General features: G+C 38.0%; 1 protein-coding gene across 1 annotated transcript in view; it reads right to left on the bottom strand.

Annotated features, from left to right (window-relative positions):
* The window catches only part of ANO3 (anoctamin 3), a 314467-nt gene that overhangs the window by 207808 nt on the left and 86951 nt on the right, over positions 1 to 19708 (bottom strand). Inside the window, exon 2 of the mRNA XM_040980289.1 lies at positions 13020 to 13094. Within this exon, the coding sequence (XP_040836223.1) occupies positions 13020 to 13094 (75 nt within the window). The remainder of the gene's footprint in view (positions 1 to 13019; positions 13095 to 19708) is intronic.

Here is a 19708-nt window from a genome sequence, read left to right as displayed (position 1 = left end):
ATCGTCAGAAGGACCAACTGAAAATCAAAATTTTCAGCTCCACTCTTCCAGGCTTAAGTAAAATGTTCAACTTCCCAGAACCTCTTCTTTCTGTTGGTTTTACCAGCTTATCCTCTCAAACTCGAACTCAGTTTGATGCAAGGATATATCCATTAGAAGTGGAGATGAGCCAAAACTTTATAGACATTATTACAAATTATTAATTATGGCCCAAAACACAAGATGTTTAGTGTTATCTCCAGTATCTTTGCAGCCTAACCTTTCCAAGGCATCTGATTAATCTATCTTAAGTTAATTCTTTTTGTAAAATTAGAAGCAATTTAGGATTGGCCTGCCAGATTGACTAGCAGGGGATTCAAAGAACATCTTTGCTTGTTTTAAAATCAGTCTTTTACAGAGGGTTGCTAGAGGAACAGCTTTGTAAGGGACCTAGGAAGTTTCAAGCACCATCTGTTTTAGAGGAAAGACTTGTGTCTCGTGTGTGTGTGTGTGCGTGCATGTATGTGTGCATTGAAATTAGGAACTCCAGAAAAAAGGCTTAGTGAACGCCTCCGGGGAGAATAGAGAACTTGGAAACAATACTTTTTTTTCTTTTTTTTTTTTTTATGTGCTACATGGGGGAACCGCGCTAAAACAATATCTTTTAAAAGTTTTGTGTCTCCATTTGAGAAATTTACAAATGAATATCAAGTAGCTTTATTAGAAAAGGTTATTTTGTGTCATTTTTAATACTGTTTTTGATTTCAAATATCTCTGAAAAATTTAACAGTGTAAGAAACAAATGTAAAATTTTCACAAAGGGGGCCCCTTGCGATAGCGTAATGGTTAAGGTCCTCGCCTTGAACATGCCAGGATCCGATAAGGGCGGCCATTCTAATCCCAGAGGCTCCACTTCCCATCCAGATCCCTGTTTGTGGCCTGGGAAAGCAGTTGAGGATGGTCCGGTCCAAAGCCTTGGGACCCTGAACCCGCATGGAAGACCCAGAAAGAAGTTTCTGGCTCCTGGCTTCGGATAGGTACAGCACCGGCCGCTGTGGCCACTTGGGGAGTGAATCATTGGACGGAAGATCTTCCTCTCTGTCTCTCCTCCTCTCTGTACATCTGCCTTTCCAATAAAAATAAATAAATAAATCTTTAAAAAATTTTTTTTCAGAAAAGGGACATGTAAATAGAATATACCGTGTGGTATTGACTCTGTTTGGCAAAAGATAAAAAAATAATTGGAAAGAAACATGCCAAAATATCTAGAGTAAATTCTGTTGCCAATTGAAATTAGGGCTGATTTTTGAACTTTCACCATTTTCATACTTTCCACAAATACATGAGTTTTGGTTTTATATGCATTATGCACATCTAAGATATTGAAAAAGCTCATGGGACATGAACAAAAGGGTAGATTCATTTTTTTTAGAAATGTATTTGAAATAAGCAGATTTTTGTGGAGCAAACATTTATGTCTTAGAACTTAAAACACAAAATGCAAGTGGAAAGAAAGCTCAATTCTTTTCTAGTTGAATTAATGACCTTTGCATGAGAAGGCAAGAATCATCACGTAATGAATAGCAAAATGATAAGGAAAAATGACAGGAAAAATACTAAAAATCCTGAAAGATAGAACAAGCAAACGTACTGTAAAAGTAACAAGAATACTATAAGAAAGAAGGATGAATTATAAAAAGAGCAACAAATGACAGAGAAGATATTTCTCAAGAATTAAATATATGATGGCTAGTCAGTACACCACACATATTTTGATAGATCTTATTAAAATGTTTGTCCTTTAGGGGAATTTACATAATGTGTGAAAACATAGATGTAATTTATAAAAACACATAACATGGTATTTTATGCAGCAAAGTATTCCATACTCAATAAAAGCATTAGATATTTAGAAAACTAATAATGTAGCAAAGCTAATGAAAGACCATAAAGACTAAAATATTTAAAAGAGGTAGAATTAGTAAATAAAGCAGCAGAAATCTAGATTACTTTTATAATTAATGAACTTAATTTAGCATTTGGAAGCATGCATAAAATTGCTCTATCTTGTAGACATTCATGAAATTTGACTACTTGCTTTGTCACATCCATTTGTTGTTTTTGCTGTTGACTTTGTGAGGCTACCACTATGTTTTACAGAATCCCCTTCTTTTTGTGATGCCAGGTTGAAGATAATCAGAAATCTGGCAAAACTTGGAAAGCAGAATAGAAGAGGTCACCACATTCTGAATGTCACTGAATTGAAAAGTAATGAGGAAATAGCAGAGTGGTAGATGAAAGATGCTAACCTATCTCTATTCTTCTTATACCCCCACTCGAGCTGTTTTTGTACAGGAATTGCAACCCTCCAGTAGGCACAGATGCCAAAGCCTTCCCAAACTCATTCTCTCAGGCCACATTAGGTTCATTCAAATTCCTCTTCTAAGCTGTCAGCCGCACTAAAGTTTCCCAAAGGTTTTAGGATAAAAGTTTGTTTATTCTTTCCTGACTCTTAAACTTTTTTTGGATGTTCTAATTCATATAGTAACTATCTTTTTTCCAGAATAGTTTAAACATTGCTCCTTTTACGCTCCTGATTATATTAATAGATAAAATTAACAGTTTTTGAAAAGAAGGAATAGAGAGTGGAAATCAGGGTAACTAAAACTCTGGACAATCTACACAGCACAAGCCCATGTCCTAGTCCAGAAAAACAGATAATTTTATATGGGAGAAAGCATTTACTTCGGTAGTCATAGAGATAAAACTAAAGATTGCAAGGTAATATTTTAAAACTCACCTTACTGTTAATAATGTAAAGAAGTCACAATATCTGTTTTTGTAAATGTTAAAAGAGCATTCTCTCAAACAATGGTTTGAAACTCTGAAGACTTACAGCCTATGTTAACCAACAATTCATCTCCTAAAGATCTATACAAGCAGCCATAAATAGTGATCCATATATCAAGGTGCTTGTTGTATCATTGATCAATGAGGAAAGGAATGTTCTAGAAGAAAGTAACTTTTTATTTTTTTACCACAAAGACTATTCAGTTGTTTGAGTACAGAGACAAACAACAAACAGATAGGCTAAAAGCCTGGATGGAAAGCAGAGGGAGGGAAAGGAACCCAAAATCTGGGGAGAAAGATAAATGAGCATTCTGTATCCAAAAGTAGGTACATTGCCACTTGTATGAATTTATGTAAAGTTGTGCATATATATATGGGTAAAATAAAATTAAGCATTAAATAATTTTCATAATCTGATAGAAGATAATGTATTTAACACATTTCTATTGCTTGACTTAAACATTCAACTTGGGTTAAAATATAATCCTTGGAATGCCTTGCAACCTAAAATCACCTTAAATTCAGGAATAGAGATGAATAAAGAATGAACTCCCAATGAAACAGTCAAATGTATCTTGACAATAGGTTTCTGGGATTTCTACCATTTTCTGTACCTACAAGGTCAGGATACATTTAAATAGCAGAATGACAGAGTCGTGAAGGACTTTGAAAGTATATTCTATTGTAATAACATATGAGAAATCAGTGGAAGGAGTGGTAATGAGAAGGGTGATAGAAGAAATCCCCGAGCCTATGGAACTGCATCATTGAAAAAATTAATTAATTAATTAGAAAAAAATAGAATTACCTGTTTTCCTCTTTTTTGAGTGTTCTGCATCTGATGCTCATCATCCGATGCACTGTGCTCGAGTTGATGTGCTACCTCCTCCTTGAATGTAACGTGCTACACAAAGTCTCTCCTGAATTATTAACTCCTTCTAACCAGTTCAGCACTTAATTACACAGAACTCCGTGTTGTTCTCTGATTCTTTCATGTAAGTTTGTCTTGTCTCCCTAACTATTAGTCCTATTCTAGGTTTTTCTAATTCTCTAAACAGATGCATCATCAAATTGTACCTTCAGTGTGGTGACTGCTATGTATAGCACAATGCTTAGTCTTTGATTTCTAAACAAGGAGATAGCTGGCCTGTATGCATCCTTGACCTTAGTAAATCTCAGCTAAAATTTGTGTTCTGTTACTTCTTGGGGGAATATACAGGAGAACATTTTGCTTCTCTTGTCATTTGTCCCAGTGTCTGCAAAAGATTACTCAGAGGTTTAATATAAAATAAAACCAACTTGGACTATGAAAACGGTGTTTATTATAGTCAGCTAGGTTGATCTTGAGTCTGGACTCTGTAATTAATTTTATATACTGCCTAGCAATTATTGACTTGACTATCTGCATCCATGTAATTTTAGTCTATCAGTAGGTATGATGGTTGTTTTACCCAGCACTGCTGTGGCAACAAAATCTGTTTTGTTTTTGAATATGAAAAGTTTATTGTAAAAGCAGAGATAAATAGGGACTATTCCTGGCAAACTAAGAACTTTGGTGACTGTATCTAAAGAAAACACTGTGAGTAGCAGGATGTAATTTTATTCTCTACTCATCCCTTCGATTGTAAAATTAATATATGTATATGTTCTAATTTGAAAGGAAGGGTTACAGAGAAGGAGACAGAGAAAGAGACAGAAATAAAGAGAGCTAGAGACTTCTTCCATCTGCTTGTTGATTTACCAGATCATTGCATCAACCTAGCTGAGACAGGCTAAAGCCAGAAGCCGCTTCCAGATACCCCAATTAGATGTAGGTCCCTAAGCACTTGGACAATATTCTGTTGCATTTCTTGGATAATTAGCAGAGAGTAGAATAGAAAAAAAAAAGCTACTGGATCTTAAAGACAGATGCCCAAGTAGGATGCCCATATCACAGGCCACGGGCAGGATCTTTTTTTTTTTTCTATTGTTTACTTAGTTAAGAGAGATGCATGCCTAGGTGGGCCTCTGGTTAGGATGCAGAAGTCAGATATGGAGGAAGGTAGGAATGTGGGTGGGACACATGTTTCTTTTTGTTTTTTCCCTCCAGTGATTGCAGGAGAGGAGGGAATGGGGCTACTCCTTGCTGTCAAACTATATCCGTGGTCTACTCATGATGCCCAAGAGTGTTGAGAAAATCTTCCCAAAGTCTATTGATGAAAAAGTCCACCTTAGTGCTGCCGAGCTTGAGAATTGTTCAACCTTCTCTGCTTTCCATCCTCTGACAAGATAGTAGATGTTCCCTGCTGGCTGGAATGAGCTGGCCAAAATGTTCCCCATGTGCATCTGGGCATGCTGTCCACTGCACAGGCATCGATAACTGAGGAGACCTGACATGAACTCCAAGATTAGAGCACACATACTGATTTTCCCTGTCGCCAGGATCTGAGTCCAGTGGTCTAGTCAGAGTACCCCAAGAAATAGCACCTGCGATGACCTCAGAATTAATTCTTACATACACTAGCCAGAGTATGGTCAGGTTTGTTCTATCATCTACAACAACCAACACACATACTGGTATATATAGCTTTCTGGTCAGTTCTGCCCCAGCCACATATCTCACAAGAACTGACAGGTGCTGATGTCCAACCCAGCCAGCCCACCACAGACCAGGTCATCATGTGTAAGAATAAGTGCCAGGGTCTAGTTGAGAAGAACCCCTAGAACCCCCACAATGCCTGCCCCCAGCCCTAGTTTTTTATATGTGCCAGCCTCTGCTATGGCCCAGCTCAGCCCAGCCCACACCCCATCCTGCTCTCCTGCATATCCACTGGTATTTGTGGCTTAGTTCAGGGCAGCCCACCCATAGACCTGGCCCTCATGCATGATGACAGGTGCTGCTATCTTGTTCAGTGTGGCCTACCCCAAGCCCTGACTCTTGTTCTCACCAGTGATAGGTACAGCCTAACAGGGGAGTGCACACAGTTCCCCTGAAGTTGACAGCCTTACTTTTCAGAGGCAGAAATCATGCATGCTACAGCTTAGTCCTGGATCTTGCACCCACCAGATGGTGCTACAGACCAACCTGATAAGTCTTGCTATCAGCCCTAGTACTTGCCAGCTGGTGCTATGACGTAGCCTGGCTGGCCCACATCCATTCAGGCTCTCATGTACATCAATGGGTATGGTAGCCTAGCCCAGCCTGGACTTCTTCCAGAGCAGCTTCTTGTGTGATCCAGTGGGCGCTGATTCTGCAGCCTCTCCCTGCCTGTTCTGCACACAACCATGGCTCTCACACACTAGTGTGAGCTGCATCCCAGCACAGGAGTCCCCACAGGTCCCCTACCTGGCCCATTCCCAGCCCTGGGTCTTGTGCATGCTGGTGGTTGATTTGACCTAGCCTGGAATACTCCACATGTAGCCTCAGTTCTCATTGGCAGATTTTTCAGCTCATCCAAGTCAGGCATGATCCACACCCTTCCCTGGCTCTCATGTTTGCCAGTGGGTGATAAGACCTGGTCTATTCCCCTTGTCCTTGGACCCATCCCACACAATTGATAATGAGTGCTACAGAATTGCTTAGCTTGGCCCACACCCATCCCTAGTTCCCATGCTTCCCAGAAGGAACTGTGGATTAGTATGGGAATTCCCAAAGTTCCCCAAACAGGCCTTCTCCCAGCCATGGATCCCATGTGTACCAGCAGATAGTAGCCATGTTTGACAGGTCTGCCCTCAGTCCTGTCCTTTGCATACACTGACAGGTGCTGCAGCCTGCCCCAACTCAGCTGTATCCCAGCCCCAGCCCCTGTGAGTGTCAGATGTGTTCTGTCAAGTGTGTTCCACAGTCCAGCCTGGCTCATTTCATGACTGCCTAGGTCTCCACATAAACAGGTCTGTTCTGCAGTCCCAGAGAAATGAGTCTACACGTCCTCTAAACAATCTGCCCCCAGATCCAAAAGATCCAATTCTTTGATAGGTGCTGTGGCCCAGTGTGATGTGGTCCACACCCTTCTTCAATACCCACATGGTAGGTGCTCAGCAGAGCCCAGCCAGGTATGCCCCTCAGCCACAGCTTTTGTGAATGCTAATGGGCTGCTGGTGAGGCTTTTTAACGCAACCAAGGTCTCCCACATGGGTGAGTACCTTGCCCTGATCTAGACATGCCCTCCAGTTTCCTTTCCCTAAATCACTCCATCTCAGCTCCCTTACTTCCTGCACGTGCAGTGGCCCCGTCTGTGGAAGACCCTAGAAATCATCCATTCTCTTTCAAACGTCTCCCTTTTTCTCCCTCCGTACCCTAGATACACACAAAAAGTGTGGAAACAATGGTCTTACCCACTTTCCTGTAACCCTCGACCCTTTTTTTTTTTTGCCCTAATCAACTATGTAAAGATTATCAAAATAAAAATAAAAAATAATAATACATTTTAAAAACATTCTATACCATCATTAAAAATAAAGGAACCCTCAGCTGCTCCCATTTCGATACATACTAAGACCTCCTTTTGTGAGCAACCAGTAGCTCGTCCACATGGGGAGTTTAAGTGGTTTGTCCTAAGTTCCCTGTCTTGCCCATTTACCTTTAAAGTTAAAAAAAGAATAAGCAACTGTTCTGGCATACTGGTATCGTAAACACAAATTTGGCATTAAGCAAGCGCAGCATGCCCACCTGCTACTGCTTGCTTTTCTTCAGGTAGTGTGACACTTGCTTAGGTACAAGGCAGCCTAGCCGCTTGCCTAAAGCTGAGGCTGCACAGGGTCTTAAACCCCAATGCGGGTGGCTGACTTCTACTGGTCAACTTTACTCCAGGGGAAAGGAGAGATCTACAGTAAAACAGAGCAGATGCATTGTTTGTGAACCTAGTTCGTTAGTTGCTCTATGGGCAATGGTAGCAGGGCTAGGGTTTGCTTATGGTGTTTGCTATTAAACATCTGTAGGTGGTATGTAAGAGGATTAAAGCTGATAAACATAGCATAAATGTGGCCTGAGAGTTGTCTATATGGGATTCTTAAAAGGATTTGAAAGCATTGCTCATATTTTAAATTTAGAGTTACACACACAAAAATATTCAGGTTTCCAGGGCCTCTTAGAAAAAAAATGTGAATATTTGTTTAAAAAAGAAACTTCATCCTTGTTTGTCAGGGGTGAGCAGAAGCTGATCACTCAATTTTTCTTCCTTTTCTTTTCTTTCTCTCTTTCTTTCCTTTTCTTTCTTTCTTTCTGTCTTTCTTTCTTTCTTTCTTCCTTTCTTTTTCTCTTTTTAAATCCTGTTTCCAGGTCATCACACTTCTCCCAAAGTTGGGGGCGAAGGGGCAATTGCTTTTATCTTGTTTTTTTCTTGTGAACATATTTAAATGCTCATCTAAATCACCCATACATCCTGCCTAGACCCTGGAAACACTGGATGATCACAGAAGCCAAAAAGAGAGTCTTCCAGGGTCGTCCCAGGAACCAGTTAGAACCTGAGGATTAGAAAAACCAGGATAGTTCAGAGAAGAAACCGTAAGAGTCTGGAAAAATGTAAACACTGAGCTGCCCATCCTAAGTGGTTCTTTCTGTACTGATGTGAGATAAGTACACTTAAATACACACAGATGCTTAAGGACTGATGACAATAGCTGTGTGGACCACTATCTGTATACCCTATGCAGGTGGGATCACTGACAGCTGATAAATATAGAATTGATCAGAATTTACAAAAAGAACACAAAATTGCATATTAAAACAAGAAAAATTATTTATAAAACCATTGTGATTGTATTCAGACATAAGTGTGACTTGTATACAATAAATAATTTTATAAGCTGAATGGCTTGATGGGAATGGTGATGACAACCCTTTGTTTATGAAACATAATTTTTGTTTGAGTTGTTAAGTAGATTACCCAGATAAAGTATTTTTTCATGTTTCTGAAGCCCATTATATTCACTGAAACAGGAGACAAGGAAGACAAAACCCTATAACTTAGATTAACATCTCATTTATATAACATATTCCCTGAGGTCTTAAACGCCTAAGCTCCCTGTTTCCAAAGAAATGAAAGGCAAAATCTTCAAGCACAGACCAGCATTACAATAAAGAACCCTGGACAGTCTGAGCGTTGGAAAGTGAAAACGGTCCATAACAGAAGACAAAGAGCAGAAGACGGAGTAGAAGACAACCTCCTTGTCTTTCCCGGTTTTGGTAACAAAGGGCTACCTCATATCTCTAAATAGCACCCATGGTAATCCATTTGGGACACAGGAATTTTTCATACATTTACAATAATAATAAATATAATAAACAGACACATAGCAACCAGTATTTAATGAGAGCTTACTATGTGAAGGATTTATCTCTTAGTAATAGATCCTAATTGCATACTAGGAAATTGAGGAACACAGGAATTACACAGTTTCTTCAAGATCATGGGCCTGGAAAATATACAAACTTTGGGCACAGCTAATTTGACTTATAAAACTGTGAGTGACTGATATGCAGTGCAAATAAAGCTCAGTATGGTGGCTCCTGAGCTGTCTTCTTGAGCTGATAAACTACTTTCCAAGACCTTGTTTAGAGGAGACTGTTGATGGTGCCTTACTGAATCTGCCACACTGAAACTAAGCTTTCGTCCACTTTAGGCCCACAGCACTGTTGGCAAGAGCGTGTCTCCCTTTACATGATAAATATTCATACATTTTTTCTCCTACTGAAATATTTAAGCTGACCAAAAAAAAACCTCTCTCAATCACATGCTTTAGCTTGCCTATTTAAGCATTTCATCTTTGTTGTACGACCTAACATTATAAGCAAAACTTTTTGTAGTAACATGATTATTAAAAAGGCTTACATTCCTATAATATTTAACAAATTACTTTCTCTTTAAAAGGAATTATTTATTTTTACTTGAAAGAACTATATATAGAGAGAAAGTAGAGAGAAAAGTCTTCCAACAATGCTTCGCTTCCGGAATGGCCACAAACCCACGCTGCCGGGCCATCTTCTCGTGCTAAGGCCACTGACAGGGAGTTGGATTGGGAATGTAGCCCCTGGGCCTTGAAAGAGCAGCCATCCAGGATGCAGGTACCTTAGGAGGAGGACTGACGTCATAGGTCACCTCACTAGCCTCAACAACTTTTTTTCCTAAAAAAAATTAACCCAGGGATCACACACAACATGATTCTGTGTATTATAATATAAGCTATATTATAATATAAATTCACGTCAGAAGTTTATGAGAACTAGAAATAAAAGCTAAACTTGAACTTTTGACTGCTGATTCACTCCCCAATTGGCTGAAATGGTTGAAGCTGAGCTGATCCAAAGTCAGGAGCTAGGAGACTCTGAGTTGCTCATATGGGTGCAAGGTCCCAAGGCTTTGGACCATCCTCTGCTGCTTTCCCAGGCCACTAACAGCAAGCTGGAAGGGAAGTGGAGCAGGCAGGACACTGATATGGGATCCTGGCACATACAAGACAAGGACCTTAGCCACTAAGCTATAGCACCGGGCCCATGAAGAAAAACTTTTTAATCTACTCTTAGATTTTATCGTAGAAATTTTACAAATCTTTCCTACTCATTGTTTAATTTTTTTGTGCAAGTTTAAACCTGAGCTGCAGTTTCATTTTCCAAAGTCTTTTTTATGTATTTTAATATTATCACGTTCATTTCCATTATTAAAACTGTGAAATGCAAAGGAGTTCCGTTAGCTGCCCCACTGCTACCAAAACCATGTTTAATCACCCCATAGTATGTCTATACTTCAAAATATCATGTTACACAAGGTAAATCACATTGTCCTTCAATCTGAAACAACCTAAAAAATATGAAAATTAGGGAGCCAGTGCAATGGCATGGCAGACTGTATCATCTGCACCTAATAAAGGAACTGGTTTGAGTCCCAGCTACTCCACGTTTATCTTGCTCCCTGCTGACCCCTCTGAAAACAGCAGAGAATGGTACAAGTGCTTGGGTCCTTGCAACTATGAGGGAGACCGCAGAAGAAACTCCTGGCTCCTGATTTTGCCTAGGCTAGCATCATTCAATGTGGCCATTTGGACAGTGAACCAACACATATAACATTTCTCTCCCTCTCTCTGTTTCTCCTTCTTTTCCTGCAATTTTCTTTTTCAATTAAAAACAACCAAATCTGGGCCCGGCGCGGTGGCGCAAGTGGTTAAAGGTCCTCGCTTTGCACGCCCGGGATCCCATATGGGCCCCGGTTCTAATCCCAGCAGCCCCGCTTCCCTTCCAGCTCCCTGCCTGTGGCCTGGGAAAGCAGTCGAGGACGGCCCAAAGCTTTGGGAACCTGCGCCCGCGTGGGAGACCCTGAAGAGGCTCCTGGCTTCGGATTGGCATAGTATCGGCCCGTTGCGCTCACTTGGGGAGTGAATCATCAGACGGAAGATCTTCCTCTCTGTCTCTCCTCTCTGTATATCCGCCTTTCCAATAAAAAAAAATAATAATAAAAATAAATCTTAAAAAAAAAATAAAAACAACCAAATCTTAAAAAAATAAGAAAATAAAGATAAGCAAAAAAGTACTTGGGATAATTTAAATAACATTTTGTGAGAAATCAAATACACATTGATTTATGTTTAATTATTTTACCATGTCTAGGAGAATAAGGGTTGTGTCATAAAAGAAGATTTTTTTAATAAATTAAGGAGGGAAATCTGTATCAATTTATGAAAAATCATGTGAGTTTTCAAATATTTACTAATCTGGCTGTATTCCCAATAGAAAAACTTAAGACTTCTTGGTGTGAGGCAATGAATACTCTGTTACATAGAGGGTTATACATTCAACAGTCATAAACTTGATGGAAATAGTCTCCTGGTGAATTACAGCCTTTAATCACATTAGCATTGCTTAGTATTCCCCTTTTAGTAATTTATTCATATATAGAGTGAGCTTTGGTGCTATTTAATGTGATTGTAGTTTGTCTTGAACACATCTTCCCAGGAGACAAGCATGTTTTCCAACTGTTTCAGGTTCTAGCAGGGCAGCAGTAGTTTGAGCACAGACAAGCTACTTTCTATGCCTAAACTTCATTCAGTGATTCTGTACTATAGTAGCACTACTGAATTCATGGAATTGTTGGGGAGAGTTGATGAATTTACATAAAGTGATTAGTTAGATACTAAATATGGTAGTTGTAACATAGAGTGACTTAGTAAGTGCGAGTTCTTGCTAATATTCTTCCCTTCCTAAACATCATACTGGAGTCTGCTTTTGCTCAAATCTCTCTTTCTTGATTTACCACTTTCCTTCCGATGTCCTCTCCAGAATTTACCTTTCTTTGAGTGTGAAGTCTTTTAATAATTACATGCACATAACGGTTAGTATAAGAAATCCACATAGGAACAAAATAGTGAGTGATGAAACACCAAAAAAGACAGAAACAGTGAAAATACCAGAAAACAAAAAGCTGCCCAGTTGCTGAAAGACATCTCACGGTGGCTAGTACCTTACATCGAAGTATCAGAAATCAGATTTTGGGAGCAGGAGGCAAAAATTTCTACAAAGCTAGAGTTGAGTAACCAAGCACATGGGCTGTATTATAGTATTAACACAATATAAATTATTTTCCAATAGAAATTGTTTTCGCTAGAGGACTGGCAATCAGAACCATTTCCAAAAAATATACCTTCCCACATACACATTGGAAAACATTCTCGTCCAAAGGCATCATCCAAAGATATCTCATCCCCTTAACACGATCTATGCCTGTAAAATATAGACTTAAAATATAAAAGGGAGTTGATTGTTAAGAATATTTTGCATTTATTTGATTTATCTGCAATGATGCAGTTTGTTGTTAAATGTAAAGTCTTACAGATAAATTAATTTTCCCTATGATTAAGCAGTGAGCATAAAAAGTCATATTGTATTAAAGAAGTATATATAAAATGGCTTGCTCGAAGTCCACTGACTAATATTTTTAAATGCAAACAGTTTAGAAGAATATTTTTTCTGCTTGATGTCTATAATAGACAAGTAGGGGAAATTTTATCGAAAGTTTGGCATAAAATTAAAGTATGAACGTGAATGTACTATGTAAACTGCATCATGACTAAATAAAGTACACATATGCCCATTAATAATGTGACTAGAACACTTTAAATTTGTGTTAAATTTTCAGATCCCATGCAGGCTTTATAGTGGTTACCACATTACTGTGGATAGGAAAATCTGCAGGAGCTCTTGATACTTCATCCTCAAAACTCACCTCCACGGTGTTTGTCTCTGAAAGCCCACACGGTCTTCTCAGTGCCACTGTGAGCTGAACATAGCTTCTGCAATCCTGTGAGAGGGAACAAAAGAAATAAAAATGCTCAGAAACTCAGTAGACCGGAAACAAAGTAGAAAATTACAGTAGGGGAAAAAAAAGCTTTTCATGGTAACTTTCACTGCAGTAGAATTATAAGGGTAGGTTTGATTAGTTCTGAAGAAGTTAGTACAAAGACACAATATTCAATAAACTATATATTAGAAACTAAGTAGATGGGTGGATTTGTTTTGTTGTTACACAACCTTGTTTAGTTTGTTGAGAAAACTTCAGATGTCAGATTTTTCAATCATATATTTAAAGGATGAGTAACAGTCCTGTTGCTGTGCCTTTTCTCTTCTTAACTATTACTCTTTGTAGCTGTACAAAGCCAACAGATTTCCATGATCATGATTCACACTTCTTTGTAATCTTCAGTTTTTGCTCAGTCTCTATTCTGTATCTAGAATATTCTCTTTACCCACCACGGAGATGGAAAGCCTACTACTATTTAATTTTCTGCTGCATCAGTCTTAATAAAAACAGCTTCCCAAAGGATGTCTCCATGTGGAAATAGCCATTCTTATTAAAATGAAACTACCACCAAACTGTATCCAAGCATTTTAAAAACATAGAATAAGATACAGTGAAGACTACATTTCTGCCATTCCAGTTAATGTCTGTAAGTAGATTAAAATCACTGACATAGTTTTCTGTTTGCTTTTTGTCTCTGCAAAAACAAAAATGTTAATAACTATCTTAGAATATTATGGAAATGATGCCCTGCACATACTCGTTAGCTTCTCTATGCATATATTAGTCTCTGGTGTAATTGTTGGGTCAGAGCAAATACTCAGTGTGCAGCAGCAATCAACCATTTCTAATGCTCATAACTACAATAATTACTATTTTATATGCCTCCCTCATTGGGTAATCTTACAGGTAGATATCAACATCTCCAAAATTATTTCCTTTTCTTTATTTCCATTCCTAAGTGTTTAACACAATGCTTTACATGTACCAACTAATATTCATTTTTCATTTAAATAGAAGATGCTTAAGATTATACATTTAATAGATCATAAAATTAATTTAAGTAGCTTTTAAGTAGCTTTTCAACAATATGTGTCAGTATTATGTAATAATTTAAAAAACTATGTTACCCATCTATTATGTTGATATTGAAGTTGGAATGTTCATATAAGCATATGGTTTTGAGTAACAAAATATTTCCCAGATAAGTGCTAAGTGAAGTAGAATTCAGTTCATGATGGTAGGCTTTATCTCATAACAATAAAATAATTTTATAGGTTGTATAAAATTCATTTGAAAATCAGCATGCAAAACATGAGCTGAAGTTACTCTAATGCTTCTTTCTTCACTAAGGTGTGGCATGTACACAAGGTCTTGTTAGGAGGTATGTAGACTAAAAGGCAAAGAGATAAACTGCGGACCCAGATTTCTTCATTATCCTTTCTTGCCTAACACTTCACTATTTTCAGAAGGTTATATAGATTTGTTACTGGTGTCATTCATTTGGTGGAAGTATTTTGGAAGACATTGCAAAGACTTATTTATCCCCAGAAACTTGAAAATGCCCAAACACCTAATTAAAATGTTGATTTTTAAGTAAAACTTTCACCAAATTGCATGTTGAATATTATCTAATTTGCTATTCTTGTGAGTCCCTTATTTTTTCAGGATTTATGAGTAAGGCGAAAATCAAGTCTATGCAAATGTCCAATGTTAGTGGAAAAGCTTCGCTAGCCAAAATTCTTTAAGCCGAGAAATTTAGGTGCTACTATTGAAGTAGATACACAAACTTCTTAAAGGCAAAATATATTTACTAAAATTGTTTTGTGTGGGAAGAATAGTTATTGCCAAATTTTCTCTCTTCAATATTATTTGTTACCCCTTATCTAGTGAACAACTTCAAGTCAGACTGAGTCATACACAGAGACATAATGTACAACTGTTTTTTCATTACTAGAACCAAAGTTGTTGGTTTTTTTTTAACTTTAAAATAAATTGTTTCACTTACATATAAACTGACAAAGGTCACAATTCCACTATACAGATTTAGGAGCATTCTGTCCTCTCTCCTGCCTGCCAATGAACTGGTTCACAGTGAAAGTAATTCAGGATGAACTAATTGGATAACACTGAGGAATTCAGTTTTCTTATTTCTGTCTCCATAATGAGAGGATTTAACTGAATAACTTAAATGTCTGTTGGGACCAGCACTGACATAGCAGGTAAAGCCATCTTCTGTTGCTCTGGCATTCTGTATGGGTGCTGGTTTGAATACAGGCTGCTGCAATTCAGATCCAGATTCCTAATATGTCTGAGAAAGTAGCAAAGACAGTCCAAATGCCTGGGTCCTGCACCCAGGCCAGAAGAAGCTACTCGCTTCAGACCAGGCCCTGTTGCAGCTACACGGGAAATGAACCAACAAATGGAAGACCTTTCCTTGGTCTGTCTCTCATTCTCTGTAATCCTGCATTTCTAGTAAATAAACACAGCTAAAAAATTAAGAAAACATTCTCTATAAAACAAAGTTTTCAACCACTGAGTGTGAATGATAATGTTTCTTATTGAATCTTCTAATTTTTCACGAAGTCCAAATGTAGATATAGAGGCTGACATAGGATACACAGCATGGCTATGAGTAAAACATTATGTAAAAGCTTTAGGTTTAAGTGGACTACAATATCAAAAAGAGAATAATTTGTGGAAAGCATAATGACAAAAAGTAGATCAGTGCCTTGTGAACAAATAAAAAGGTTTTATGAGACACAGATGAAAGTTCTATTTTTTGGGTTGGGATTCTCTCCAGAGACGGGGATTTGAGACTACTAAATTTTGCCTACTTTAAAGGCAACAACATGCATGTATGTATTCTATCTGCATATGTGATCATTCTATGTAAATTCAAATGCTGCACATAGAAAATAGAGGTTTCTAGAATTTCATGCAAAAACCACTCAAAGGTGGGTATTTTATTCTTGTTTGGTGGTGGAGCACAGCAGTATCTCCATAGCAAGCAATGCTCTCCATTGTTATCCAAGGGAGTACCACTAACCAAATCACATCCTGGGGCTTTGGGACAGACAGCCATTGATTTTCACCTTTACCGGGGCTGAATGAGTACATCTTTGGGAGTATATTATCTTATTATGATTTATTCATTTATTTGGAAGTCAGAGTGGGGATACAGAGAGAGGAAAAGATCTTCCACGTGCTGGTTCATTCGCCTAAAGGCATCAAAGGGCAACACTTGGCCGTGTAGAAGCCAAGAGACAATAATCAGGGATCCTACTAATGGCCTGGAAAAAGTACCAGAAGATGTCTCAAGTGTTTGTGTCCCAGACAGCCATGTAGGAGACCCAGATGAAGCTCCTGCCTTTGGCCTTACCCAGTCCTGGCTATTGCAGCCAATAAGGGAATGAAGCAGAGGATGCAAGATGTCTTTCTTTTTCTATGTGTCTCTCCCTATCTCTCTGTAACTTCAACTTTCAGATAACGAATCAGTTAAAAATAAAACTGAGACAAAGACTAAGAAGAAAAGTTGCTCAATTACAAAAACAAATTTAAATATTAAAACCTTGTAAATATGAAAAGCATTAATACTTATCAATGATCAAAGAAATTCATTAAAATTAGTAAAGATCTTGTAACGGAAATTCTATGTATTGCTGGAAGTAGTTGTTTTTAGTACAGCTTCATTATAATTTCAGGAATACATATATAAGCATGCATGAAAGCTAAACATAGATATCATGGAATGCTAAAAGTACTAATCTTGAAATAGCAAAATTTAAGCTTATTTTGTTCCTTTAACATTTGCTGCCTTCTGATATTTGTACTTTGCTATCCATAGTAATTTATAATTACAAGTATAAAAAGATTTTTGAAAGTAGTATTTAAGACTTATTTAAGTAATGAGCTATTTTTACTGTAGTGCTTTTAAAAAATGAACATTTATGCATGAGTTGCTTCTTTATGAAGAGAACTTTTACTTCTCCAAATTATAGGTAACAGTTTATATAAAAGTAATATATGTAGTAATAGCAGTGATGACTCTCAGACTGGCCAGATCTTGGTGCCTTCATCACCTCTATTCAGCAGCAGAGTTTAGCAGAATTGAATAGCTGACCCTTCCCTTTGTTTTCAATCATCAATCACTTTTTGCCATAGTCAGTTTCTTCTAAAAGATTCAGGTTTGTCTGTTTTAAGGAGCTTGGAAATTTGAAGAGAAGACAGATCTACCTAATGCTCACCTTGAACATACTTGCCCTTTGCGATTACATCAACAGGAGTAAAAACAGCAGTCTTTCTTATAAGGTATGTGGGGAAATCTGTTCCTATAGTTGCATAAACATCATTTGCTTGCGTTGTTCATGGCTCTCTCTCTCTCCCTCTAGCTTTGTTTTTTTCTTTCTCTCACTGCTAGCATATTGCAAAACGCTTCTTTTCCTTCACCCTAGCATATTTCAAAAATGGTAAGGTTGAAAGAGATATTAAATCCTGTAGTATAATTTTAGAATCATAATCCTCAGAACTTGGGTTGTTCTGTGCAATCGTCTAAAGAAAACTTGTGATATTGGGAGTGTGTTCAGTTCACAGGACCACTTCCATTTTTATTTAAATAAGAGTATTGGGGCCAGCCTTAGGAATGGAGGATAAAACTGCTGTTTGTGACGCTGGCATCTCATTTGAGTGCTGTTTCAAGTCCCACATGCTACACTAACTCCTGTCTAAGTATCTGCAAATGTCATGGAAGCTAACTTTACATACTTGGTCTCCATACACACATGGGAGACCTGGAAAAGGCTCCTGGCTCCTTGCTTTGGCCTGGTCCTGTCCTTGTCTTCGGTAGGTACAGTAATCTGCCTCTCCATCTCTCTCTGTACTCCATCTTGTGAATAAAATATAAAATATAAGCAAAACTACTTTCCTTGACTTTGTCATAAAACATAAACTGACACATTACAGAAGAAAACTTACTCCCCTAAACAGTATGTTTTCCTCATTTGATAGGCTGAAAAAATACAGATTCAGCTCATTTACTTAACCAACAGTACAAGGTAACTGTGAATAGTAGTGAAAAAATCCAAGTATTTTGATTTTAAAATCCAAATGTAAATTAGAGAGTTAAGGGCCGTGATAATAAGCAGTAATCTCTTTTTTCTATGAGGTTGCTATAGTTTGTAAAACTCACTCTGAGGAGGCATTTAAGAAAGGAAAGGAGTAACCAGGCAACAGTAGAGCCATTGTGGGTGTTATCATGCAGGAATAGGAAACGTTGGCTTCACCAGAGTTGTGGAATGTATAAAAAAATTAGACGGAGCATTTGTTGAGAATTAGCGTAGTTTCTTTTTGTTTTGATTTGCTTTGTTTACACACACCTACGCACAAGAAGCAAATCTATAATGGACACAACAGTTTGTTACTACATAACTGCCAGAATCTAAGCAAGCAATATACCCTGGCCATATCACAGCACAGGTAGACTCTGATCTATCACCTGATTCAAAAGTAAGCAGGAGAGTTGAGATTTAATGGTGAAACTGCATCTTGTACAGCATACACAAATCCTTCTCCTTGTGTCCTTCATTTTGTATCTGTGATAAGAAGGAAATTGATTTGTAAATTTTTTTTCTATTTTAAATACTAGGCTATTTTACTTGGAGTATGTTAGTTGTTTATTATTATTGTTGTTGTTGTTGGTCAATTTAGTTGGCAGTGGGCTTTCCCCTCTCGTTCCCGCAAGCTGCCTCCCCTCCACTCTGTTCTCCCCTCCAGGTTGACAATGTGTGTCCATCATGAATTTCCCCAAGTCCAATTCTCTTCAGTTTAAAAGAGAAATAGTTGTCAAAAAGAAGAAAGGCAAACAAAACAAATAAAAAATCCTGTAGGAATGTGTCTGGTCTTTCACTTTTAATGAAAAATACCATCTCAGATATCTCTAAGACATCTAAGTAAGTATTATTTAAATGGTTTTTGCATAGCCTAGAGAGTACTCTGTGTGTGCTTGTGTGTGTGTGTGTGTGTGTGTGTGATTAGTACATGGAGACCATCCTCTGTCATGCTCACTACAGAACTCTTAAACCATGACTCAGGGAAAATCCACGCTGTCATGGAGATTGCTTTCCTTCAGGTTCAGAACAACAATCTCAAGTAGATTCTTCCCTCTGCCAAGTAGCCAACACTTATTTTCAGTGTGTGTTTATTCACCCATTCCAGAGGATGTTTTCATAATTGAGTCTTTGACTTCAAACTTTCCCTGCACGTCCTCTCCAATCTCACTCAGTTGATGACTTCGCTTCCTGTTTCACTGTGAAGACTGGAGCAGTGTAAAGAAAACTTGCTCAGCTTCTACCCACACACTGGCATCTGCACTCGGATCATCTGCCTTGCTCACTGACACTTTGCTTAAATGAAGCCATTGTCTACTTGTACAGAAATTTCCATTTTTCTCACCTACTTCAGGACACTGTTTTAGTCATTGCACAAGCTGTCTCCTATAGAATCTCAATGAGTCTCTCCATTTATCTAGTAGTTGGTAATTTTCATCATTATACAATCACATTGCTCTGACCCTCTGACAATTGAGAGGAAATTAAAGGCAACCCATCATGAGGTCTGTG

This window comes from Ochotona curzoniae, unplaced genomic scaffold, assembly GCF_017591425.1.
Source record: "Ochotona curzoniae isolate NIBS_2020 unplaced genomic scaffold, NIBS_Ocur_1.0 contig_3432, whole genome shotgun sequence".
NCBI lineage: Eukaryota > Metazoa > Chordata > Mammalia > Lagomorpha > Ochotonidae > Ochotona > Ochotona curzoniae.
The sequence above is the reverse complement of the archived record's forward strand: the minus strand, read 5'-3'. Positions and strand labels throughout refer to the sequence as shown.